General features: G+C 52.9%; 11 protein-coding genes across 11 annotated transcripts; 8 read left to right on the forward strand and 3 right to left on the reverse strand.

The window, feature by feature from the left end:
- Positions 1-178: 178 nt before the first annotated feature.
- On the forward strand, positions 179-1,342 carry IAQ61_008372 (uncharacterized protein; the record flags this gene model as incomplete). Its single annotated transcript, XM_066097975.1, has 4 exons — positions 179-324; positions 519-759; positions 783-1,077; positions 1,107-1,342. Coding segments are annotated over 4 exons (918 nt in total), but the record flags the coding sequence as incomplete, so codon positions are not given.
- A 179-nt stretch (positions 1,343-1,521) lies between these two features.
- On the forward strand, positions 1,522-4,736 carry IAQ61_008373 (uncharacterized protein). Its single transcript, XM_066097976.1, has 3 exons — positions 1,522-1,954; positions 2,069-2,654; positions 2,707-4,736. The coding sequence occupies exons 1-3, from the start codon at positions 1,941-1,943 to the stop codon at positions 4,264-4,266; spliced, it is 2,160 nt and encodes a 719-aa protein (XP_065952021.1). The 5' UTR covers positions 1,522-1,940; the 3' UTR covers positions 4,267-4,736.
- A 523-nt stretch (positions 4,737-5,259) lies between these two features.
- IAQ61_008374 (uncharacterized protein) lies at positions 5,260-6,363 on the reverse strand (the record flags this gene model as incomplete). The annotated part of the gene is made up of 1 exon (XM_003838363.2): positions 5,260-6,363. The coding sequence occupies one exon, from the start codon at positions 6,361-6,363 to the stop codon at positions 5,260-5,262; it is 1,104 nt and encodes a 367-aa protein (XP_003838411.2).
- Positions 6,364-6,514: 151 nt separating this feature from the next.
- Positions 6,515-8,313, forward strand: IAQ61_008375 (uncharacterized protein; the record flags this gene model as incomplete). The annotated part of the gene is made up of 2 exons (XM_003838364.2): positions 6,515-6,854; positions 6,909-8,313. The coding sequence occupies exons 1-2, from the start codon at positions 6,559-6,561 to the stop codon at positions 8,311-8,313; spliced, it is 1,701 nt and encodes a 566-aa protein (XP_003838412.2). The 5' UTR covers positions 6,515-6,558.
- Positions 8,314-8,759: 446 nt separating this feature from the next.
- IAQ61_008376 (uncharacterized protein) lies at positions 8,760-12,075 on the reverse strand (the record flags this gene model as incomplete). The annotated part of the gene is made up of 2 exons (XM_003838365.2): positions 10,527-12,075; positions 8,760-10,468 (listed from the first exon to the last, which is right to left on the reverse strand). Exons 1-2 carry the CDS (start codon positions 11,593-11,595, stop codon positions 8,760-8,762), a joined length of 2,778 nt encoding a protein of 925 aa, XP_003838413.2. The 5' UTR covers positions 11,596-12,075.
- A 103-nt stretch (positions 12,076-12,178) lies between these two features.
- IAQ61_008377 (uncharacterized protein) lies at positions 12,179-13,136 on the forward strand. The gene is made up of 2 exons (XM_066097977.1): positions 12,179-12,569; positions 12,631-13,136. The coding sequence occupies exons 1-2, from the start codon at positions 12,558-12,560 to the stop codon at positions 12,928-12,930; spliced, it is 312 nt and encodes a 103-aa protein (XP_065952022.1). The 5' UTR covers positions 12,179-12,557; the 3' UTR covers positions 12,931-13,136.
- Positions 13,137-13,457: 321 nt separating this feature from the next.
- Positions 13,458-14,562, forward strand: IAQ61_008378 (uncharacterized protein). Its single transcript, XM_003838367.2, has 2 exons — positions 13,458-13,956; positions 14,004-14,562. Exons 1-2 carry the CDS (start codon positions 13,553-13,555, stop codon positions 14,443-14,445), a joined length of 846 nt encoding a protein of 281 aa, XP_003838415.1. The 5' UTR covers positions 13,458-13,552; the 3' UTR covers positions 14,446-14,562.
- A 71-nt stretch (positions 14,563-14,633) lies between these two features.
- IAQ61_008379 (uncharacterized protein) lies at positions 14,634-14,968 on the forward strand (the record flags this gene model as incomplete). Its single annotated transcript, XM_066097978.1, has 2 exons — positions 14,634-14,657; positions 14,759-14,968. 2 exons carry the CDS (start codon positions 14,634-14,636, stop codon positions 14,966-14,968), a joined length of 234 nt encoding a protein of 77 aa, XP_065952023.1.
- An 89-nt stretch (positions 14,969-15,057) lies between these two features.
- Positions 15,058-16,706, forward strand: IAQ61_008380 (uncharacterized protein; the record flags this gene model as incomplete). Its single annotated transcript, XM_066097979.1, has 5 exons — positions 15,058-15,439; positions 15,492-15,790; positions 15,846-16,190; positions 16,255-16,313; positions 16,361-16,706. The coding sequence occupies 5 exons, from the start codon at positions 15,058-15,060 to the stop codon at positions 16,704-16,706; spliced, it is 1,431 nt and encodes a 476-aa protein (XP_065952024.1).
- A 686-nt stretch (positions 16,707-17,392) lies between these two features.
- On the reverse strand, positions 17,393-21,738 carry IAQ61_008381 (uncharacterized protein). Its single transcript, XM_003838369.2, has 8 exons — positions 20,884-21,738; positions 20,664-20,836; positions 18,853-20,609; positions 18,517-18,615; positions 18,367-18,450; positions 18,022-18,261; positions 17,685-17,960; positions 17,393-17,625 (listed from the first exon to the last, which is right to left on the reverse strand). The coding sequence occupies exons 1-8, from the start codon at positions 21,124-21,126 to the stop codon at positions 17,471-17,473; spliced, it is 3,027 nt and encodes a 1,008-aa protein (XP_003838417.1). The 5' UTR covers positions 21,127-21,738; the 3' UTR covers positions 17,393-17,470.
- Positions 21,739-22,089: 351 nt separating this feature from the next.
- Positions 22,090-24,834, forward strand: IAQ61_008382 (uncharacterized protein; the record flags this gene model as incomplete). The annotated part of the gene is made up of 3 exons (XM_003838370.2): positions 22,090-23,409; positions 23,459-23,565; positions 23,613-24,834. 3 exons carry the CDS (start codon positions 22,090-22,092, stop codon positions 24,832-24,834), a joined length of 2,649 nt encoding a protein of 882 aa, XP_003838418.2.
- Positions 24,835-25,160: the final 326 nt, after the last annotated feature.

The raw sequence follows: 25,160 nt of genomic DNA on the forward strand, positions 1-25,160 counted from the left end.
TGTGTGTGTGTGTGTGCGTGTGTGTGTGTGTGCGTGTGTGTGTGTGTGTGTGTGTGCGTGTGTGTGTGTGTGCGTGTGCGTGTGTGCGTGTGTGTGTTGCGGTTGACCGGGCCTGTCTTGTTGGGATGGTGGGTGCATGTTGCGCATGTAAGCTAGCGGCTGTCTTGATGAAATATAGTGCGTCGGCGCCTTTTATGCTGTTCATGTGGGTGGTGATGGTACTGTGCGAGCGTTAGGTGTCGGGTTGATGGCGAACTGGTTGTCTCGCCATCTCTTGGGTTTTTTCTTTGCTGCCAGTCACTTTCTACGCCTTGCCTTTTCGTTGTAGGTCGGAGGGGAAGGCGATGGACTACAAGGACTTGCTACGTTTTGTTGTTTTTGTTGGGCATCTTGCTTTGGTAGGGATATAGCTGTGTTGGGGTGGTGGGGTAGTATAGTATAGTAGGAGTAAAGAGGGGGTCCAACTATTGAGAAGGAGGAGGAGGAGGAGGAGGATGCATGGAATTGCCCTGTCCAAGATGCACACACAAGAGACATGGACTCGAAACTCGATCACTCGCCTACGTATTGCCCAGCACATTGCAAGTCCCAGTAGATCTATTGACCATTTTCCCTGCCCAGCTCAGCCTACGTCCAAGTCTACTGTACAATGGCACCGTAGCAAGCCAGGGTGTCTCACCCACAAAGTCGATTCGGCCCTGGAGCCGAGGACGACCAGCTAGGTACTTGTATTGTGCCGGTGTGGTGGCTACAGCACGAGTACCTTGTGTTACAAGTTGCAGGTACTATATAGTACTCTACTGTCTACTTGTCGACTTTTTCCACCTGGCTTCCCTGCTCGCAAGCCAAGGCGGCACGATGATGTCAGCCGTCGATCTTGCCCTCGCCTTTTGCCTCTCTTTGCCTCCTTGGCCCAGCCCGTCAACCAGGCACGTGTGGTGGTGAGACGGGGCAGAAAGACAAGACAAGGGCCAAGGGCCAAGGGCCAAGGGGAGGAGAACCTCTCTTCTCTCTGGTTTGGCGAAGAGCCGACTGCTCAAGGGGGGTTGGCCGGAGAGGGCCGGTTTGGGTCTTTTAGTAGAGGAACACTAGACAAGTATCCCTAGGCTCTACTCTAGTCGTCGTCGTGGGCACATCCTCCTCAGCCCGCAGTCCTCCAACTAGTGGCGTGGCAGTGCTGGCAAGGCCAACAGCCTTCAAGAAGAATCACGACCAGAGTCAGGGTCACTGTCTAGATGCTCTAGATGCAGGCTCGCATGGCCAGCGGGCTCGCGATGCAATCAATACTCTTGGAGTAGATGATGGGAGGGAAGGACTCTACCATACTTGTCTTACTGTGTAATTCTGGCATCGAAACGCACACCCAGCAGGAAGAAGAGAGAGCGGCATGGGCCGGGTGCAATTGGCCCCAAGGGATGAAGGCAGAATAGCGTAAGCGCCGCCAAAGATCCGGTCCCTCTCCACGACCTGCCCCATGTAGGTGTTGCCCGCAAGTCATTCGTTTGACGCCATCCTTGTCTCTCTTGCTCTCTCTCTCTCTCTCTCTCTCTTCTCTCTTTACTTCTCGCTCTCGCTCTCCACACACACACACACACTCTCTCTCTCTCTCTCTCTCACACACACACATCACACCTATACACACACGTTCTCTTCCCCCACGCTTCGCTTCGCTTTCCGCCCGTCTTGTTTTCTTCCTCTCGCTTTTCACCACCAGAGCGCCATGGCCGCATTGTGCAGATAGGCGGCCCGCACTCAGCCAAGTCAGCCCTGCGTTGTGCTTCGATTCGATACGCGCGAGAAGCGTCGTCACTCCTTTGGTCTCCACTACCCGCGCGCCCTGCCACTGGCCTCTGCCTCGTCTGGACTTTTGTTTTGTGACGTGTAAATGAGCCGGTCGAAGTAGCTGGCTGGCCGATTCTGCTGTCCACGCGCCATCCCCCATGGCTGAGTTCGCGTACGTCAGTCTCTTCTAGCCCTACCCAACCCATCCGAAACCAGGGCTGCATGCGGCCAGAATCGAGTCTTCCCTCCCGTGTCCACGACTGTCTAACACTGCTTTGATTCGCAGATTCATCACCGCCGGAACGGCTCCTTGGGTCCACGGCCAGGGCAGCATGACCCCCTCGCGACTCCGCTCCTTGTCGCCGCTGCCTGCCAAGAAGGAAGTCACTCGGTCCCTCTCAACGCCACACCTCGCCAAGGTCGCCCACCTCCAGTCCCATCACGAGAGCGATGGCATGAACACGCTTCCCGACCCCCGAGGCCGAACACCAACCCCCCAGCTGACCCTCACCCCCCACGACTCAAACGAATCCCAACCCGACCTTGGCCAGGAGGTCTCGATGCTGAGCACCAAGCTCATCAACGCCATCAACCATTCCACCATGCTCGACGACTCCTTGCAGCAGACACGACACGAGCTCGAAGCCGCGAGAGAACAACTGGCGCGGCTGGAAGTGCAGGTCAGGGAGCATGAAGAGCTCGTGTCCAAGGGCCTCTTGGTCGAAAAGGTCGTCTACGATAAGATGGAGAGGCAAATGGCGAGCGAACTGCAGGAAGAGCGCAGGCGAAGGGCCCAGGCAGAATCCGCCAAGCGGAAAACGGACAGCGAGGTGGAAGCTCTGACGGCTGCGCTGTTCGAGGAGGCCAATGTGGTAGGTTGCTTTTTGCCAGCAGCATCGTGACGCGCAGAACTGACCAGGCTAGATGGTAGCATCAGCCCGCAAGGACACCGAGGCATCCGACAGGCGTGGCGAGCAACTCAAGCAACAACTCAACGATGCTGCGATTCTGCAGCGCTCCTTGCAGGAGCAACTGCAAGATCTCAAGAGCGTGGTCGAGAAGATGAGCGCGCACAGCGACGACCACGAGAACAGCACGATTCCAACGACTGCGCCCTCGACGCCTGGCCTCACGCCTTCCGACAAGATGACCAAGCTCTTTGAAGCCATTAATCTGACGCCGAACACGCCTGGAACCGACGAAATCAGCCCAGACCACCCGCTTCATTTCTCCCATCTCATCCACCCGGTCCTTCGATCCGATCTCACAGCCTTTACCGAATTTCAGGACATGTTCAAGGTCAACGCCCACTCGTCGGCGCCGAATAGCAGGGCGCCTAGCGGTAACTATGGAAGCTTGAGCATGCTCGGTCTGGGATCCCTGGCCAACCATTCCACCACTTCGTTACCGGGCAAATCTCCGAGTATAGCCTCGACCAACTCTCCACGGGAGTCGATCAATGCTGCCCAGGGGATGCCAAACCTCAAGGATGAAAAGTTTTACAGGCGTGCTCTCGCCGAGGATATTGAGCCAACGCTGAGACTGGACATTGCACCTGGGCTCTCGTGGATGGCACGCCGTACCGTCTTGAACAGCATCACATCTGGATCTCTGGTTGTCGAGCCCAATGCGCCGTCCACCTCCATGTTCCGTACCGCTGCCTACCCTTGCTCGTTGTGCGGCGAAGCCAGAAAAGGCGAACAGTATGCGAGGAAGTTCAGGTTCAAGACGGCAGATACCGAAGAGTCGCAGCGATACCCCTTGTGCGACTGGTGCTTGGGCCGCGTTCGTGCCACGTGCGACTACATTGGCTTCTTACGCATGATTGCAGCCGGACACTGGCGTGCAGAGACGGACGAGGAGAAGAAGTCGACGTGGGAGGAGAGTGTCAAGCTTCGCGAAAAGATGTTTTGGACGCGGATAGGCGGCGGGGTCGTACCCTCGTTCATCCCCCTTCGTGACAGTCCCCGGAGCCCGGCGTTCTCAAAGAGCCCGCACAAGGACGAGGAGAGGAAGAGCGAGGACAGCATGATGTCGTTTGAGCCGAGGGACATTTCGGTCGATGGGCCAGTAGCCGATCGAAAGACTCGAAAGAGCGAGGAGGACCCCTTTAAGAGCAAGGAGACGGGCTTGGAAAAGCGGATTTCGATTGGCAAGACTGTCCTCTCTGGCCATGGTCCAGATGGTCCTTTGACATCGACACAGGACAGTGCCACACCCACTCATGAGGACGCGACAACCGAAGCGGCACAAGCCAAGCCTGCACTCGACCGAGAGGAAGAGAAGAGGCCAGAACAAGCCGAAGCCGAGATCCACGCCCAGGTCGAAAAGTCGCTCGACGTGAAGCAGATTGCCGAGAAGCCACTGCTGCAGCGCCAGCGCTCGGCGTCGAATCCTGCAGCTGCCCTTGCTGTTCGCAAGCGAGAGGAACGTTTGAGCTTGAAGATTCCGGGATCGACGTCGATGCCTGGGGGGTTTGAGTAGGATTGGATTCTTGCTCTGGCTCCTTGAATGGGGACGAGGCTGGGAATATCACGGATCAGGATGAGATGGGGTGTTGTGGATGTGGAATGCACATACATGCGCACACGCACGCCAATTATTGTATACACGGGAACAAGACGACACAAGCATAAGCATTGACACGGGATATTATCTCTAGGTTCCTTTTTTTTTCCTTTTGGCTCTGAATCAACCGGGTCCGTTTTCTGGAACCACAGCGATGGAAACTTTTTTGTCCAAAATATCCAGTATACCTTTTCTCTTGTCCCTATTTTCAAATGGCGAAATGGGTGTTTGGGTTTCATCATGGGGGACATGGGCATATTTTTTTTTGGTTATTTTGACATTTCATCTTTTGTATTATTTAGTCTTATTGGGGGCGGGTAAAAGTATGCAGGCATGGTTGAGGGGTGGAGGAGGTTTAATACAGAATTGGTTTTGGGGTTTGGGAGTGGGGTGAGTTGATGGATGGGGATGAGGGGGGAGCGGGAGGGAAGGATGGGGAGGAAGTCAGTGAAGCAAGAAGTGAGGGAGAACGAGAAAGAATAAGAAAGATTGGTAGAATACGACATGTACAGTTTTCAAGCACTTGCTCCCTTTTTTTTTGTGAGGTCTTTGAGTGGTGATTGGTATTGTGATGGTATTGGACTGTACTGCACTGCACTGCACTGTACGAGGTTTACCTGATAGGCCAGCCAAAGCACGACTCCGCCCTCACATACCCACCGCATATCTTCGTCGTGTATAATTGTGCCTTGAGCTGGTAAACGGGCATTATGCATGTACATGCCAGGATGAGCCTGCGAGATGGACGGGAAGGGAGAAGAAAGCTAGATGAGTAGACGGGTATAACTGGTGATTTCGCTACTCTGCATGATTGCAACAAAGGTTGGACATGTTTAGTCTGACTGATACTCCTTGCTCATGTAAACTCTACATCATCCTTGACTTCATCTCCATCCCCATCCCAATCCTCTAGACTCTTACACCCTCCCCCTTTCTTTTCCTTTGCCTTTTCCCCCCTTCTTCCCCTCCTTTTTCCCCGTCCAACTCTCCATCCCCACCCCCACCCAACAGCGCACTAAACACCGCACTCCTCGCCCCACCATGTCCCCCCTTGACCCCACCCAACGGCAAAACCAACTCCTCGGCCTTTTGCTCGTCAAACGTGCGCGGGTTGTGGCGGCGGGATTTGCGGGTTGAGCGGGTGGCGGGTTCTGCTCGTGCGTTTGGAGTTGGGGGAGGAGAGTCGTGGAGAGCAGATTTCTTGGAGCGGGCGCGGCGTTTTTTGGTGGGGGCGGGGTTGGGTTGACTGGACTGTTGTTGTTGTTGTTGCTGTTTGCTGTGTGGTTTGTCTGGTTGGGGTGAGGAGGGGGGTGAGGAGGGGTTGGATGTCGAGGATGGCGGGTTTGCGGTTTCGGTTGAGACGCGGGGTTTCTTGCTGGTGTGGTTGCTGGAGACTGGGTTTGCTGAGCGTGTGGGATGGTTGTTGTTGCTGTCGTGAGCTGGGTTGTCCTCTGCTGCACTGGCGTCGTCCACATCCACGTCCACGTCGTCGACAGCGCGCTTCTTAGGCGTGACGTTTGTTTTGTCCTCGACCCCCGCCTTGCCCTCGTTGTCAAACTTCTTGTTGATCTGTCGAGCCTTGATTGCCGCGCGCGCCTTCTCCTTTGCCATCTTCTCCCTGCGCTCGAGATCGTAGCGCTCATTCCCGCTTAACCCGTGCTTGATGAAGCGCTGAGCGGCACCGACATCCAGCCTCGCCCTCCCCTCCGCACTGCCCTTTACACCTCTGTCCTCAATCTCCTTGATCTTGCCAAAGTACCCCTTCAGCCGCGCCAGTTCGGGGAATATCGCATGCTCCTTTGCGTTGATGCCGCTGGCTTGCAGGGTGGAGAAGAGCAGGGACTCAATGCTGTAGGCGGCGAGCACGTAGAGTTTCGATTTATCCAGCAGCGGCAGCGAGGATGCGGTTTTGCTAAAGGGCGAGGCGAGCAGGGGCGCCAGTGTCGTGGTGAGCTCGTCGATGTTGACTTCGAGATCTTCGACTAGAGTTGGGAGATCGGTTTGTGGCTCCATTGTTCGCGCGGGTGTTGTCGCTGGTATCGCGCGACTCGGATAGGTAGGGCGAGGTCGAAAGGAGAGTCGGGTGAGGGCGTGCCCTGTTGGTTGTCAAGGTTGTCGTTTGTCGTTGGCATGCGCGTCTCGTAGAAAAAGTTGCGGGCCGAGCGTTTTTCCCGCCGCCTAAGTTGACGTTAGCGACTTTGGACTTTCATGCCTCATAGGTACTATAGTGATAGCGTCATTCACTCCGGCGTGCTTTCGGATAAACGCGATTCTTCACTTTTACCAGAAACAATCCATTTCTTTACACATGTGATAGACTTCAAACTGTCTTTCTTTCCCGTCTCACAATTCCTCCCCCGGCTTCGGCCTCGGATACCACACATTCGCTCATCATGCAGCTCCGGTAGCAAATCTGCCAGCCGGGTGGCTTACTACCAGAGAAGAGGGTTTGGCATGAGCTGGAAGAATGAGGCTGTTCAGACAGAAGAAGAGGCACGGGACTCGTATGTAAACATCCTTCATAACCCAATCGACACTCACTGATACCCATCCCACAGTGAAGATGCTTCGGGTGAATCGATTGCCTCAAAGAGCTCGAGAAATGCAGCAGACTTTTACCGCACATCCCCTGTCGCCGATCCCCGTATTCACATCTTGGGCGTCGAAGGTGTGGGACGCTTCATTGCGCATGCCTTGAGGAACATTCCAAATGCGCCTCCAGTCACCCTCCTTTTTACCCGATATGACAAGTTGGAGGATTGGAGCCAGTCCTCGCAACGCCTCACCTTGGTCACAGAGGGCGACGCAGAGATTTGCGACGGGTATGACGCCGAATTGAGCATTCCCCGCATACGATATCATGGCAAAGAAGTCGGATTGAACACTGGCGATGCGCCAGACAACGTGACCAGCACAGAAGAATCGCACGAGTCACAGCCGCAGATACTACCAGGAGAGTCAAGTGAGCCTATCAGTTCGTTGATTATATGCTCCAGGGCATACCAGGTCTTGCAGCGCCTGTCTGCTGTCAAGCACCGCCTCCACAAAGATTCGGTCATCTGCTTCTTCTACAATGGAATGGGGGTTGTGGAGGAAGTCAATCGTGAGATCTTTCCAGATCCAGCCACGAGACCACATTATATGCTAGGCGTCAATTCACATGTCATCAAGAGCACCTCGAGCGACCCCTTTACGGCTACCCACGCAAGCTTTGGAACCATGTCCTTGGGCATCTTACCCAACGAGCGCAATCGAAACCCAGATTCTCCTTATCTTCCAAGAGCCAAGTTCACAGCCACCAGTAACAAGCCCATCGAGCCCAAGCCGCCGTCAGACATCAATCCAGCCTATCCTCCACCCAGCTCCACCAACTTCACCTGGACACGCACCGAACGCTACCTTCTGCGCACACTCCTGCGCACCCCCACCCTCAGCGCCGCAGCCTTTTCACCCCCAGACTTGCTGCAAATGCAACTCGACAAGCTGGCCATAGACTGCATCATCCACCCCCTAACCACCATGCTCGACGCCCGCAACGGCACCCTCTTAAATAACTACGCCCTCACCCGTACTATGCGCCTCCTCCTCTCTGAAATCAGCCTCGTCATCCGCTCCCTCCCCGAACTCCAATATATCCCCAACGTCGCACAGCGCTTCGATCCGGGCCGTCTGGAAACCATGGTCGTGGGTGTGGCGAACAAGACGCGCCACCATGTTTCGCCTATGCTGACAGATGTACGCACGGGATGGCAAACAGAGGTTGAGTACATGAATGGCTGGATTGTCAACAGGGGCGAGGAGTTGGGAATTCGCTGTCTGATGAATTATATGATGGTGCAGATGGTCAAGGGGAAGAGGATGGTGGTGCAGAGAGAGATTGGCGAGGAGGTCCTGTTCTTGGGCGGGGGTGGGGAGGTGTTTGTTAGGAAGGATGAGGTGGCGGGAGGGAAGAAGAAGGAGTAGGAGAGGGTGGGATGTGGGTTGGATATTCGTATGGCTATGGTTTATGTTTATAGTTTATTCATCTATGCTTGTTTCATGCCTGAAGGTATTTGGATATTATATCTTGTGATTTATTGATTTTATCTCAGGGAGATTGAATACATCTATCATCTCACAGCCATAATCCATACAATATCCAACTATCATAACGACATATCCCCATTCTCCGAGCAAATCCCCCAATAATTTCCCTGGCGTAGGATATATCCTGACTAAACTGGATTTGTCTCATAACCCCAATGGAAACAGTATTCTGCAGTAATTCCTGTTGACTACTATGAGATACTAACTACGAATATGAATAAATGCAGTCCAAGCCACGTGGAATAAATATCCCTTGCAAGAAGAGCTCATACCCCATTCATCTGCTATGTTACGCGGTTAGAAGAAAGATGGTGACTTATCCCTCACCCCGTCTCCTCTTGCTTCACCTCAATCATCCTGCCCTTGCCCTTCCCAACATACGTCTGCCCCGCCCCCTCCCCATCCTGCATGCCCCCCACCCACTGTGCGCAAACTTCAGATGCGGGGATCGTATCATCGGTGCTCAGTGTGCCACTTGTACTTCTACTGGGATATCGATCTTGACTTTGAATCTCGCGTGTACGAGTACATGGCGCCTCGGCACCTGAAATTGCACTTTGGCCCGCAACACCACTCCTGGAATCCAGCCGCTGTCGCTTCGACGATGGGCCTGCCTCTGCCGCGTACAAGGTCTCGGGGCGCGCAAAGGGAGTGATGGGGTATGGATTTGCTTGGTGGAAGGTTGGCGATGCGAAGATTTGGGGATTCGGGTGCTCGTGATGATTGTAGTCGGGGGAGTCGGAGGAGTCTTCTTGTTTGATGCATTTGCCTAATGTGTGGTTGAGGTATGGGTCTCGCTGTTGTTGGTGTTGGCGCTGTGTGGGTTTGGGCCGAGAGAGATCGGGATGGGGGGTGGGATAGGACGGAGTAGGGAGTGGGGAGGTTGTGGGTGGGGGTGGTGCTGAGTATAGGACGGCGAAGATGGCTGGGAGTGAATCTGGAGGACATGGGACTTGATCTTGAGGTTGAGGTTGAGGTTGAGGTTGAGCTTGTGCTTGTGCTTGTGCTTGAGCCTCTGCCTCTGCCTGTGCCTGTGCCTGTGCCTGTGCCTGTGCCTGTGCCTGTGCCTGTGCCCGTGCCTGCACCAGGGCTGCATGTTGTCGGGCATGCATGTAGCGCCACTGCTCTAAGCGTATCAAGGCCTCATGGTTGTCTGTATCCATGCCAAGAATGTTTACGGAAAGGCATGGGTTGGAGGTCATGGGTATGCCTTCCAAGGCCATGGTTGCAGAGTTGAGTTCGATAGGGGATTGGAGTGTAGCACTACCACTGCTGCTCCCACTGCCACAGTCACTACCACTCCCATTTCCACACCTACTGGTGCTGTCTTGTGCACTGGTCTCGCCAGGGACAACACGCCATTCATGAGCTGGATATACATCACACTCCAGCATTTTGCTGAGTCGTTTGTTCATGTCTTCCTTCTTCTGCATCTCGAGTTCCAGGTACGCATACCACAACTGAATCAGCTCGTTTCGCAAACCTCGAAACGACACAATGTCCTCTTGCTCTCGGGCGACACGAGCACGATGCAAAAAGGCTCTGCGTCCGTCTCTTTGCCCAACTGTTGGAACGGCCATGGCGAGCTTGGCATAAAAGTCCTTGAACGAGGTAAACATGTCTTTGATTGGTGACTTTGAAGCAAGAGGCGACGGACTGGTAGACGAGATGCAGCGTGTCCAATCAGCTGTGTACGCATCAAAATCTGGCATGCCATGGAACAAGACAGGGGAACATGTTGGCAAGCTAGGGACAGACCAAAGATGGCCACCATGCCAGGGAAGGCCGCTTGCAAATCGTGAAATACGTTGCACCTGCACCATCTGGTTGTGTAGTGGTAAGCCCTCGTAAACGCCAGCAAGATAGGGTTGGCGAACGTTCCGAATTCGCTCAAAGGGGCCGAAGATGAGCTTGGTGTTTGCGAGAGTTTGTGCATGTGACCATGGGAATGCGGCTAGACAGAGACGCACAGAGAGTTTGCATAGATTCTTTGATTTGGCAAGGATGCCGGAGACGACGACGGAGACGTAGTCTTGCACATGTCAGCGCCCCTACTTCCTTTGATAAGTTCAAATTATCAGCATTCTCACCTCGAATATCATATATCTCCACCTCTTCGTCCCAGCTCTGAGACATGCACTTTGTGTTTGACCAGTTCTCCAGCAAGATGTCCACTCTGTAGTTCTTTACCGCAGACCAATTAAAATTCTTTAGGAAACGCAGCTTTGCACGATTAGCATCTTCAATCCCAATATGTGAAGATCCATCCGCTCGTTGTGGCTCCAAAAGGCGGCGTCCACACATGAACGTCCCATCTTTCCGTACATCAATGGTGAAGGTTGCGATGCTGAAGAGCAAACCTTGCACCTCCTGGCATATCTGACGATTCACCAAGATCAAATCCAGAAATGGAATGGGAAATATGCTGGATGGTGGCGAGCAACATGACATGTTGGAACCAGGGTGATACGGCCGTGAACCCATGAGGGGACCAAACGGAACATTCACAAACAAAGGATCAAAGACGTCGGCATCAGTGTGCACCGAAGCAGTGGAAGAGCCAATGGAAGTTGTCGGAAGCAAATATCTATAGATCTCATGTCGAAGTTCGAGCGGCAATTTGAGAAAGTAGGACGGCGTGTCTGGATGGCCCTGGTGTTCGTGACACAGCTCAAAGTACGGTGGCGTCCATCCGAACAAGCGCCCACATTTTTCGCCGTTGACCAGCTTGAATTGACACCATCCAGCCAGTCTCTGCTGGTTGCGGTGTGCGTTGCATGTTGGGAGGAAAGTGGGGTGGGTGTTTCGCTGTGCCTTTTTCCCGATGGCTGCGCTGCATCGCTGTCTGCTCTTCTTGTTACGACCCGAACATCTTTTCAGGTGTCCGTCGGGGTCAAGAGGGTCACGGGGTGCTGCAGTCGTCCTGGGACAGAGACAAGGCTCAACGGGGGAAAAGAAGTGCTCTGGCTCGGGAGTGGGCTCAATCCTGACAGAATCGTGGGGCTCAGCCGTCGCTGTAGATGGGATTCCATTCATCCGCCGATAAGGTGATGAAGGAAGATGTGGCCTGAACTGTGAATCGCGGTATTGACTGCTGTGAATAGGCGGTGATGCACTTGGCCCCCGCTGAGATGCCGTGGAAGGAGGGAAATTGCACATTGCGAGTCGCGACGCCTGCGTCGGTCGATGAAGCCGCACTTGGATATTCGAGGGTGGAGAGTTCAGGTTCTACCGGTTAACGTCTAGCAAACACCTGGGCAATGACGCTTACGCAGCTGTGTTACACAGCAGCTGTTTCGAAGCGCGCCGACGAAGAAGGCTGGGCAGTTGAATACGTGACAAACAGAAGCTATCCATATAATTCTGCGGCTCGTTGACCGTTCCACTATCCACGTCCTCTTCTGTGGCATGGAAGCCTATCCGGCTGGCGGCAGCCTGCATTGGCCGTCAGCTGATAGGTACCCCCGCAATACGTTGTAGCAATATCCAGGAGATGTGGGTAGAACCAATATCAATCTCCAGCATAGAGAGTGTGTCGCCATGTCTTCGTATAGCCCGGCTGGCTTTTTCCAGTTGGAGAGAGCTTGCTGGTTGTGATGATTATTGATCGACAGTGAAATCGAAGCGCCTTTCCACATCGGCTTAGACTCCTCGGGGGGGCAGCGGTTGAAGGCATGTTTTAAAGGACCATGCATGCACATGGTATGCATGTAAGTAGATAGAGGGCAAACACTGATGGCTACTACGGCATGTCAGCAGTGGGCGCGGTCGGCGGAACAGCAGTTTTCAATAGATCGGACAGTAGTACAAGTGGAAGTGGGTGGGTGTAAGGTGCAATTGTGAGCAATCCTGGCCATCTTAAGGCGTGTCCTCCTGCACAGGTACCGGTACCGGTAACCCTCCCAAGGATTCTGATACACGAAGCTTCAGGAGAGGAGGCTGAGCAACGACGCGGCGCTTCTCAGTCTCACCGGCTGCCGGCGGGTTTCCTGGGCATGGCCGTTGATGTCGCGCGAGAGCAGACGAGACCTCAGACAGTCACGTTGACTGTTCGACTCCCAAAGTGCTGTTTAGACTCCACTACCGGTACACCATAACTTATCTATAGGGGATGCAACATTATGGCGGATCTGGTAACTATTCACCCACGCTCGCTCCTCAAGATCCTCTTACTTACCATGCGTTCCCATGCAGTCTGACCCTCAACCAAGCAACGCAAACCCCAAGCCCTATCGAGATGTCGAATATGGCACCATCGATGCGGAGATTCCCGATCGCGTAGACTCTGGCGTTGAGGTCAGTCCTATCGAGCCAGAGTCAGGCTATGCCCATCGCCATCAGTATCGTGTTCTGCCGCCTAAGATATCAGGCCATGGGCGCTTGATTGCTGGTCAACGGACGGTGCCTTATTGCATCGGTGTCGTCTTCGTGACTGGAGCTTTCGCATGGGCGGTTTTGTGTGCGACATACATCTTTCGGCCTGGACCAAAGTGAACAGGTACCTACGATGCCTAAGCAGCTTTGTCGTTTATGGAAAACCGGATAATTCTGGGGGACCTGATTGAACCATTTGCTGTTATGACCGGCTGGGAGACGGTGAAACATAGTTGGGTTTGTGTATTATTAGAAGTAATCAAGAGTCTTCTGCATTTTACCACTGCATCTCTCTAGTACCTAGGTACCGGTGCCGTAGCACGAGTCCATGTTCTCGCGTCTTGTGCAGACAGCTTCATGCACATTGGTCAGGAAACAATTCGATGCTGCAAACACGACAATCTTCGAATAGTACCGGTAGAATGCACTAGGAAGTGCGTGTGCAAGGAAACTGGTCACAACAATCAGCTCTCAACCTTTGATCATTCTCGGTCTTTAGGGACGGGCGGTCACTTGTTACTAATACTAATACCCGGCGGTTTACGCGGGGTTTGGTGACAGCGCTGCAGCGAACCTCGGCTCGCGATGCCCCGACCTAGAGTATGAAATAGAAGCCATGTAAACTCCTCTCACTTTGCTAGAGTTGAGCAAGACATATGTTTTACATGTTCCGATAGCCTTGTAATCACATCATTCCTTGCAGCCGTACCTATACCGCCAAAAAGACGCGTCCACCGCCAGCATGTCGTCCGTCACGCCCGTCATTGCTCCACCGCCTACTTCCCATGTCCTCCTCTCCTATCCAGCCGACTATGTCCTCCTCGTCACCATCAATCGTGAAAAGCAGATGAATAGTATTCCCTATGAGGGCCATACCGAAATGGGGCAAGTGTTTGACTGGTTCGATCGTGAGCCCAACCTACGTGTGGCTATCATTACTGGTGCTGGAAAGAAGAGCTTCTGCGCTGGCCAGGATTTGATACAATTGGGACAGATTAGGAGCGGCGCGTTGAAAAAGGATCCTGCATTATTGAGACATCCAACTAGTGGCTTTGGGGGATTGAGCAGGAGAGCAGGAAGGAAACCAGTGATTGCTGCCGTCAATGGTTTCGCTCTTGGTGGTGGATTCGAGATTGTTCTTGGCTGGTAGGTCATTGCTTTCACTGCAAGAATCATGACTGACAGATATCTAGTGATATGGTAGTTGCAGCACCGGGCGCAACATTCGGTCTACCAGAAGCACTTCGAGGCATCTATGCTGCCGCAGGAGGTCCACAACGACTGGTTCGTATCGTTGGTCTTCCAGTCGCATCTGAAATAGCCTTGACAGGACGGCCCATCAGTGCACAGCGCGCCAAAGAACTGAACATCATAAACCGGATAGCGCCGTCGCAGGAGACTGTTGTCGACGAGGCATTGAAGCTTGCGAATGAAATCGCTGCCATTTCTCCAGACTCTGCCATTGTCACAAGAGCTGCTTTGAAGGAGGCTTTGGAGACAGCGAGTGTGGAGCGAGCTACTCAGATCACACTTGAGCAGTTCAGCAATGGTCTCAATGCAGGCGAGAATGCCCTAGAGGGGTTACAGGCTTTTGCTGAGAAGCGTAAACCAAACTGGAAGCCATCAAGGCTATAGCTCAGACAAATATATGGGATGATATCAGGTCAACATATACCAATATTGATGCGCGAGTCTAATATAGTAGTAGGATGCCATCCACGCCATCCCAACCCCAGTTCTCATGTAAACAAGTCCATAGTCATTGGCTCGTCTTTTCAAGGGCTTCTGTTCCACCATGAAAAGTGAAGAGAGCAAGGCAAGATATGGCGAATTCCAGTGTGCAACACGTAACTGGACTATACTTACATAGCCGATACAACACCCAACTAGCACCATTTAGGCATGTGACCACCCCCGAGTGAGTTAGAACGCCACCATGCTCTAATAGCCGACCACTCCCGAAAGCGTTAAGCCGTTCAGTGGGAAGCAGTCTTGCGATGGGGTGCCGATACCTTCTCCACCTCCCCCGCATAATAAGTTACCGGAAGCACCAAAAAGCGACCAAGTGTTCATGATGATGCGTCTTGGGGGGCATGGGATTCCTCGGCTGGCGTATGAAGCAAATATAACGCCGGAGACAGTGTCTATGAGAGGTTGACTCGTTTACTTTGACAAGTCTTTTGTCTCCATACATTGACAGACAAACATCGAGTCAATCAGACTATCTTATCTTGACATCATACCGCCATGGTGAACCGGGGCCCTAGTGATGCTGCTCCACTTCAGACACCGGCTGCGCCCGTCGTGAAGCGAAAGCGCCGTGCATCCTGCTTAGGCGAGCAAGAACGTCGTGAACGCAAAAGAGCAATTGACCGAGAAGCCCAGCGGTCACTGAGAGAGAAGACAAAGACGCACATTGCTGAGCTTGAGCGCACCATACAGATCCTCAGAGATCAGGACCGTAACGGGGCAACGGCAAATCTCCTTTCGGAAATCGAGGATCTGCGCAAAGAAAACGATCGGTTACGAGATGTTATTGAGAGTGTCAGGAGCGTCGTAGGAGGTGGCTTGTTGTCTCGCAACTCTGCTCTTACGCATACAGGCAACTCGTCAGCTGCAAGCAGTGTTGGTACGGCAGATCCACCTAGGCTACACTGACATCGTAGCTTACAGGCCTACAGAGCAACGGTCACCTAAGCGTCGAGCAACGTCTATCCAAGATGATAATAAACCTTCAACTCAGGCTCTCTTACCCAAACCAAGTGGCATCGAGCCTGTCGCAGCTACAACGCGGTCACTGGATCTCGATGGCATGACAATGATGGCAGATGTGACCAGTTCCACGGCTCCAGATCAAGCTATCCAAACAGATCTCAATTTAAAGCCACTTGCTGAATGCCAAGAAGAAGAGGTCGGGGACGAGGCACATACTTGGAACGCCAGCCCAGCAACAGCAAGCTGGGCCCCTTTGATGGAAGAGGCAAGTATATTGTGATATCAATCATACAAAGAAAAGGAACTGATGATACCAAAAGTTCTTCGGGCCCGACTGGCGCTGTCCCTCGCCTGTCGTCCTACACATTGGCAACCCAGGGTCTTCAGTATTCCTCAGCCCAAACGACAAGTGTCCGACCTGGAACAAAGCCAACGAGCTCTATGGCAATGTGTTCAAATACCGCCCAGGTACTGGAACCCTCACAACCCTCGAGGAAGCCGGTCTCTTGTACTCTGGCATCAAACATGGGTGGAATATGCTTTCTGACGATTGCACGCAGAGCCCCGCGCTCGTCATTCAAAAACAGGTCGACGTGTCGTTGTTTCACCATCTACCGAAGATGAACAGATTGGCAATTGCATACAAGAGCTTCAAGCTACTAAAGGTACGATGCCATTGAGCGACCGCGTTTTACCAAAGGGAATCCTTGCTGACTGTGCTTGTTATAGTATTATCTCAAGGCCACCAAAGAAGAACTCGACAAAGTACCCAAGTGGCTACAACCTAGGTGTGACTGATTCAATCGGGTATAAGGACCATGCTAACTTTGCTCAGCCACGGCCAATCAGCTACAAAGCACCCCGTCGCCATCGACTTCTTCGCCTGGCCCTCCCTTCGCGACCGCCTCATCGCCTACCAAGAAACATTTTTCCAAGACAGCGAATTCTCCCGCTGTTACGTAGACTATGTACAGTTTGACTGGCCCTTTCCCTTTGAGGACGCCTTCTTTCAAGATGAGGCTACGGGGACCTACTATCCAAGCCCCCTATTCGAGCGCTATCACAACGACCTACAGTACTGGACCGTGGACCCAAAGTTTTCGGAGAAGTTTCCAGAGGTGGTTGGGGATATCGATGTGGATCGGAGGAGGTTTGCAGAGGTTGAGGGCGATGCAAGGTAGAAATTTCGCTTGAAAGACAACTTGCTATGGTCGACTTGGATCCATAATGGCCCGTTTCTCTTTCAATCCTCTTCTGGCGTTGTGACAGTATATGTGTTAATTTTTATAAGCCCGGGTTCCAGATTCATGACATCGCCTTTCGCTATAAATTAATCAACGGTAGAGTCTGCAAGCAAAACTAGGTAGATATTAGCTGCGATATTGAGCGTTACCGTACAGGAGGTGCTTGTAGCTACGAAGACTGCGATGTTATTTGTTACTTTGTCAGCGAATTAATGAGTGCGGTACATTCTTCTCAATAATCTCAATAATAGAGAAGTACAAGACCAAAACTAGCAAGATATCAAGCGGGCATTTGAAACTTTGTTTTCTCATGCAACTTTTTCCCGAGAGACAAAATTAAAAATAGATGCTGAGCGAGCGAACTGTTATGTCAGTCACGTACGAGGATATAAGACGGATGTTGGGACCGCAGAATGTGGTACCGGTTGGTTGTAGGAGTGAGAAGCCGCCGGGGACTGCAGGTAGCAAAGCTATTAAATTCGATATGGATCATGAGTATTGACCGGTTGTGTCAGTATTGCTAATACGGAGGGCGAATCCTGCTTGGCCAAGGGGTCTCTGAGTGAGCAACAGATGAGGTAGGAAGTTTGGATGTTAGAATTTGTCAACTTCCAATTTGTACGGTCGAATGACAAGGTTCTTTGGATCATATATCCCGTGGCTGAATAATTTTTATAATCTGATATCCGACATCTTCGCCTCTAGCATACATCCTCAATTTCAACATCACCACCAGCACGCGGTCCCAGATCTGACCTTAGTGTTCGATTGAACAGCTCCTTCAACATCTCAAAGCAGATGCCAGTAAGCGCAGCGTCATATCGTCCCTTGCTCGACTCATCACGGATAAACGCATCTACACAAGCAAACATCAGCAAAACTCCTCCCCATCGTCACAAAAAATAAGGTACTCACGCTGGGCCCAAGCCGGCTCATAGAATGAAAAGTTCACACCGGCATCGTGCAATGTCTTCCTGATCAAGTCCCGGCCCTCAGGTGGAACGTGATTGTCCATCTTGCCAAAGATCATGACGAGTTCGGCCTTGATGTCTTTGGCACGGGCAAGAGAGTCGTCGTCTTTACCGGCACCAAGGGTCTTGCTATGGATGTCTGTTGCGAAGTAGCAGATTGCTGAGACGACGCGTGGGTCTAGGGCGCAGCGGTATGCAAGATGGCCACCTAGGCACATGCCTGAGGTAGTTCATTAGTATGGATCTCTCGGTACCAATATCACAGGAGATCCCATATTTACCCGTAGCACCGACTCTTCCATTGCAGGTTGGCAGAGCAAGCAAAGCGTCTACTGAGAGTGTAGCGTCTTCATCATAGGCCTCTACCGTCTTGGTGATCTTCCATTCGTTCCCTTTGTCCGTACCAGGACCATCGTAAGCAAGTGGCTCTGGCCCGGTAAACTCGTGGTAAGATGACGGCGCTGCTACGATGTACCCCTGAGACGCTATTTGGCGAGCAAATCGAGCAACGGGGCCCGTGACTGTATGAATATGAGCCCAAGTACTGATTGACCAGCAAGATAATGACGCGTAGAGGTGCAGCAGATAAAAAAACAATCAAGTGCATTCCCTCAATTCTCACTTACCTTGATAGATCTCGGAGAATACAACAACACCCGGAAACTTGGCCTTGGGATAATTTGGAATTGTTGGGTGAAAGAGAAAGATCCCTAACGCAGACCACATCAGCTCAGTCACGACAGAGACTCTCTTGCATCAACTCGCATGTTACGCACTCATATCACCACCCGCCTTGGTTGGTACATCTTTGTGAGTTTCCTGGATAAGCATCTTTTCGGTGTCTTTGTTGATGGCGCGTGTATGCGAGCTGGATCCTTGGGATGTTAGTGGGGCAAATCGTTGTGGGGTAAGGGTAAGGGGCAACAAGAATGACTGGCTCAACAACATCCTCACGACCCGCCCTCATCGCGAGCACAATAAAGCACCAAGCCGTCAAGCTACCCGAGGTGCATTACGGGGATCAAGTCTAGCATCTAACATTTCTTCATTGCTCCCTTTCGCGCCATGCTACTCAGTGATGCTAACGAGACTAAATATCAATAATTATGCACCTCTTCGAACATTTGTGCTCATGAGAGTTATCTTTTTTCCCTTCTTCTTCTTTCCACCAGCCTGCTTCTTCGGGGCTTCTTGTCCCTCACCCAGCGATAACGCTTGGGCTTGAGCAAGCATGTCTTCTTCCTGTAGTAGATCCTTTTCCCAACCTTGTAACCAACCATCCTCTCCATCATTCTGATCTTGCGGTGCGATGATGGGAGATGTTCCTGCAATCACCGCAGTTCCCCAGACGGTTCGTGGCGCAGAGGGACTTGTCGAAGGTGAAGCTAACGATTCGAAGCCGTCACCTCGTCGAGACGGCCATGGAGGCGAGGACGATGTATGCTCACCATCAGCTTGTGCGTCTGAGCCGCTACCTGATGCCAAAGGTCGGAAGTCGTCTGCTGAAAACCTCTCCGAGATGCTTGGGCGTTTTCGACGTGTCGACGTAAATTCGGCGTACTCAGCCTTCTCCGCTCGTAGACGCGCCTTCTCTTCCCTATTCTCCTTGTCGGTATGCTTCTTCCGTCTCTTTTCAATCTCCGACTTGAATTGCGCCAATACCTCAGGCGCAACAGTATCAGTCCAATCGCATTCAAGGAAGCTGACCTCACAACCATATGGAAGGTGAGCCAGGTACTTAGTCCGTCTCCGTAGCTCATCGTCCACAACGTGGCCAGTGGAGATCCGCTCTACGCGTGGTAGTATCGTGGATGGAAATGATGCAAAATTACCAAACGCCGCCTTCAAGATGCGGATGTCGAGGGGCGAAAGATAGTAATGTAATAATGCGTGATAAAAGAAATATTCAGAAGGAGTTTTGTGTTGTTCATGCTGCTGGCGATTGCGCATCTCCGCTAATGTTGATGCAGTAGCATGATTTGTCTTTGATGAATGAGAAGAGGTGGACATTGCCCTCTGCTCCTTGTGATTTACGGCATTGGTGTCTGGAGCAGCGTTCTGTGGTACAAAATCCTGTCCCGACTCGAGAAAGTTGCGCATTATGTACATGTCAGGTGCAGCTCCGGGTTCTTCATCGAAAACGATCGGCGCTCTCTTGACTTTTGGTTCGACCGGCTTTGGTGGCTCCTCTGGCGGGTTGCCAATACCTCTCATCTTTTCTTTGGCCTCACGAATGATTCGTATGGCTTTCTTCGTCCATTCCATGCTGTCCTCTGCGAACATGACTTCATCCTCCTTGCCTTGTTGCTCCAGCTTGCTAATCTCTAAGTCAAATTGCTCCATCATGTAATCTTCTCCGCCTCGCATGACGCGGGCATAATCCATGGCCTCCGCCGCATGGTACCACGGAATGTCCTCATCTTTGGCCAAAGCATCCGCACCATCGCGCGGCATTGCCAGTGTACTTCCGGCTGCTCTGACCACCAGACGCAGTACCACATCGCCTCCCTCTCGAGGCGCTTCATTCTCTTGGCCGATATACCAACGCACAGGCCTCGTCTCAGCCGTATAGATCGTATCGAAGCACAACGGACACTTTTTTGATCGTGCCTTCTTTTCCGGCGCTTTGCCTTCGTCCTCTGAATGCATGTATCGAATCAGACAGGGAAGACAGAAGATGTGTCCGCACCTGGCCATCCTTGGAGCTACCGGAGCCCCAAGACAGATTGGACAGGAGGCTTCCTGCGAGAGTTCAGATGCCAATATCTGAAGGACATTGTTCCAGTCCAGGTGGATATCTGCGTCAACACTCTGCGCTCGATAGTCACCGCGAGGATCTACAATGAAGCGATAGTTCGCATGGACATATCTGCATGTGTCAACAGGCGCAAGTTGAGATGCTGCAAGAGAATGAACTACATACCTTGCCTTGTCGACTGCATGGTAGCCTGATCCCAGGCCCCAAGTCGGATTTCGTCGGTAATGCCTACCATGGCTATGTGACTGATGGTTTTGAGGGCGAGGAGGAAGGCTAAAGTTCATGAGGTGAGTGATGGAAGTCTGGCCTTTGCGATTGGTAAAGGGAGCCATGGCGAGCTACCCGATTAGTGGAGGCGCAGAACAGTCGCAAGTTTCGTACTCACAGACTCGTCAATGGCATCCTCATCCGCTTGCCTGAAACGTCTGGAGCCCTTGTGCTGCTTCCTGCTTTGCTGGTTGCCTCGTGGGGTAGACGATCGCGTTGACCCTCCTGGTGCTGTTCCCCGCTGCTGTCCGAAGAAGTTGCTGGTACTGAGTGCGCCCGGCTGGTTCTGCGCTGGAGAAGCGGGACCAGAAGAGGAGGATGCTTTGGACGACGAAGCGATTGGGGGTGGAATCGCAGACATGGCTCCCAATCAAGGGTCCACGAATGGATGAAGCGAACGGTCTCACGTGCTGATTAACACGAGAATGAAAGGAGGGAACAGAAGGAAGACGAGGAGGCGAAAGGGAAAGGGGGTGGGTTTGTAGTAAGGTAGATTATATTGCGGAGTCGCAGGCCCAGAAGGGTGCCACAGAGGGGAGGAGGAAGAAGAAGAAGAAGAAGAAGAGGAGGAGTCAGCATCGAGTGGCGGGAATCGTCATGACGCGGGCGCGCATCACGTGGCAACTGCAACTAACATGAATGTCCACACCGTAGGCAGAGTGCTGGTGACATTGTCCACATTGTACACATCGTATGTTCGATGCATCTAGCGCACGGCTGTTTCTCAGAGTTTGCGACTGTATGATGGAGAAGGATGAGCGCTTGAATATTTGTTGATGCAGATGAAAACAACAGCCCTCTAACCAAGCACACCAGCTGGCAGTGCATGTTTTGCTGGTACCGCCCACCTACGGCTGATGCTCGGTACCGGTGGGAAGTGATTCGAGCCAGCACGCACTGACCACATGACTCCAACATCGCGACAATTGCTTCGAAGTTCGAACAATTTCCCCCCTCTCCCCCTCTCCCCCTCTCCCCCCCCCATCCCCCATCCCCCAAACCGTCTCCCCCCTTCAAACCCTTCCAACGCTTGCACATCATCGACCTGCAGCACTTGCTCATGGCGTGCTGATATGACTGCCCTGTGGTTCTCCTGCGTCATCTCGGCCCCCGCAGCAAGTCTCCCGCCCGCTGTCGCGCGACCTTCTTGCGCATTCACACCCGTCTATTAGACTGCGCATTCCCACATCTCACCCCGGCCATTGCCCTGCGCCCTGACCCAGCCGAGACATCGCACCTCGTCGCCCTCCGCATCGTCCTCGGTTGCCTCGCAAGTTAGCGTTGGTCCTCGGCCAGCGACTAATTGCGCAGGCAACACAGGCCCATGATGCCCGGCCATATCCCGCCTGGGAGACGACAGGCTGAGCAGTATCATCACTATCAGTATCCGCAGGCCGCCCATTCACCTGTCCACAACCCCTATGCGCAGTACCACTACCCGCAGCAATATGGCCCCCCTCACGGCTACCCCCAGCACATGCAGCACATGCAGCAGCAATGGTACTACCAGCAACCGCCGCCGCCACCACCACCGCAGCAGTATGTCATGCCTCCGCGCCAGTTCCAACCTCATGCTTCGCCCGTCGTAGTCTCTTCGCACCTGCATATGGCTCCTCCGGTTAACCGCTCGATGGGCCAAACGCCACCGATTGTCCATTCACACACTCCGCCTGTGCCACGGATGCAGACACCCCAACCAGCACCGTCTACGCTCTCTGTTCATTCACACACACAGCCATCCATCTCGACCCCTCCCTCAAATGACACGGTAGCTACACCGCCGCCCCCAATTATCGAATCCAAGTCTGCCACCAGTGTCCCTTCGTCCCCTCCCTCTACCTCCTTCAAGCCTTTCTACCCGTCCCTCCCTTGGCTCTCAGTCCCCGACACAGAATTTCCTGCTCGAGTATCGAGGCGGCGGCGGCGACGGAGGGCTCCCGTGTCTACTGACGAGGAGGGCCTGGCTCTGCCCTCGCGTGAGCAAGTCGTCGAGGAGGGGGAGGATCGCGAGCAGGATAGAGATGGCACATTGACTCCAACCGAGGAGCCAGCCGAATCACAGGCATCGACCATTGCAGTCCAGTCGGACGCTGAGGTTGAGACCCCGTCGACCTCTCACCCGCCATCCGAGGTTGACTTGGTCCACGCTGCGATAGCATCCGCCACTCCAGCACCTGCTCAGCTAGCCGCGACTGTGCATGCAACGAAGCACACTCGTACTACTACCAAGCCGGCTGTACCCCTCATTCCCATCAAGTCAAGCAAGACGCCAAGTGCTGCGTCCACGACACAGAAGTCGGTTAAATCACCTGCGACTACGCAGCCAGAATCTGCCAGCGTCGACGCGGCTCCTCTCTCGGAAGTGAATGGGACTGTGGAGGAGACACCCAAAGCATCACCGCCCAAGTCAGTAGCACCCAAATCTTGGGCAGAGCTTCTGAGGGCAAAGAATGCCCCCGCTGCATCACAAGCTCCTTCTCCATCCAACGGTATTGTCGCTACTCCTGTCAGCGGGCCAACAGTCGCCAAGAGCAACACGCTTGCTGATGTTTTGGCTTCTTTCTCTGTTGATGCTAACAAGAAGGTTGCCTTCATCGAGCCACGCGGTCTTGTAAATACAGGCAATCTGTGTTATATGAATTCTGTAGGTCATATGCGACACTCAAGTATGTCTGTGCTAATCCGGACTGTAGATTCTGCAAGTTCTTCTTTTCTGCGCTCCTTTTTACGACTTTCTGGATCAAGTTGCGAAGCGCGCTGCACATAGCTTCAAGTCTGAGACACCTCTCGTCGATGCAATGTTCGTAAAGGGAAACCTCTCCCTCGTGGCATGACTAACAAGATTAGGATCATGTTCATGCGCGACTTCAAGTTGATTGATTCGGCGGCTTCTGTTGACCAGCTACGACTACGCTTGAAAGACAATGAGCTGGAACAATATGGCGATCCGCTAACACCGGAATATGTATATGATGTGATCAAGCGCCTGCCTCGTTTCGATAACATGAAGCGAGGACAGCAAGAAGATGCTGAAGAATTCTTGGGATTCTTGCTAGCTGGGCTACACGACGAATGTGCACAGCTCATCAAGAAAGACCGACAGAATCAGAGTCAAGAGCCTTTGGCGTCAGCCACAGGCGAGCAGCCAGGCTCCGGGGAAAGCGGATGGCACGAAGTGGGCCCCAAGCAAAAGACCGCCGTTACTCAGTCATCAGGCACCATCGAGTTCGAAACGCCAATCACCAAAATCTTCGGTGGTAAGCTGAGGTCCGAGTACAAGAAGCCGGGCGAGAAGCCTTCGGTCACCTTGGAGCCATACCAGCCGCTTCAGCTGGACATTGGCGAGCCTCACATTAACAACATTTCGGATGCGCTGAAGAACTTAACTCGTCTTGAGACATTGGACGGCGCTGCCCGCGGTGCGCGTGCTTCGACCAAGCAGGTGCACATTGAGACTCTACCGCCGGTACTGATTCTTCATTTGAAGCGTTTTCACTACGATGAAAAGGGACCACAGAAGATCTGGAAGAAGATCGGGTACCCGCTAGAGCTGGAGCTTCCCAAGGAGGTGTTCGCCCAACATAAACGGGCAAGCTTTCAGAAACAAGGCGGATTCCCACGCTATAGGCTTACGGGTGTTGTCTACCATCATGGCAAGAACGCAAGCGGAGGGCACTACACTGTGGACCTTCGCAGACAAGAGGGCAAAGAGTGGATCCGCATGGATGACACCATTATTCAGCGGATTCGCGCAGAAGACGTTGCAGAGGGGGGCGCCGAGGAAGATCCCAAGGTGCTCGCAGCTGCGCTTGAGCAACACAAGAACGATGCTGGCAAGAGCAAGAACTTTTTTGCACAGATCGACATGGATGAGGAGGAGACGGGCAAGGGAGCGTGGAGTCAGGTCAATGGCACAGAGAAGCAGAAGGACAGCACCAAGAAGTGGACTGGTGTTGTCAACGGAACAGCGACCCCCAACTCGACCGGCAAGAGAACGCCGCTACCGAAAGAAAACGTGCGTGACAACAAGGTGGCCTACATTTTGTTCTACCAGCGCATCGAGAGCTGAAGGCGGTGAAGGGAAGAGCGGGCGGGGGCAGACATGGTCTAGTATCTACTGTGTCTATGCGCCATCTTGCCGAGACAACCAAAAGTTACCTGCAGCATTTGCAGCCAGAAAATAAGGTGGACATGAAGTGTCATGTCAAAAGCATAGAGATTTGGGGCTTTTGTGATGGCATGCGCCGCTTTGTTCCGGTGCGTCATGGGGGAGGGGAAGGAGTCGGTTCGTGTCTATGTGATACCCTTGGGTCGGGGGTTGTCTGGGATAGAGTAGGAACGAGAGAAGGAAAAATGACGATTCCACATTCACTGAACTGACGTGTTGTCTTTTGG

The sequence above is a fragment of the Plenodomus lingam genome (genome assembly GCF_022343315.1).
Source record: "Plenodomus lingam strain CAN1 chromosome Unknown contig_30, whole genome shotgun sequence".
Lineage (NCBI taxonomy): Eukaryota > Fungi > Ascomycota > Dothideomycetes > Pleosporales > Leptosphaeriaceae > Plenodomus > Plenodomus lingam.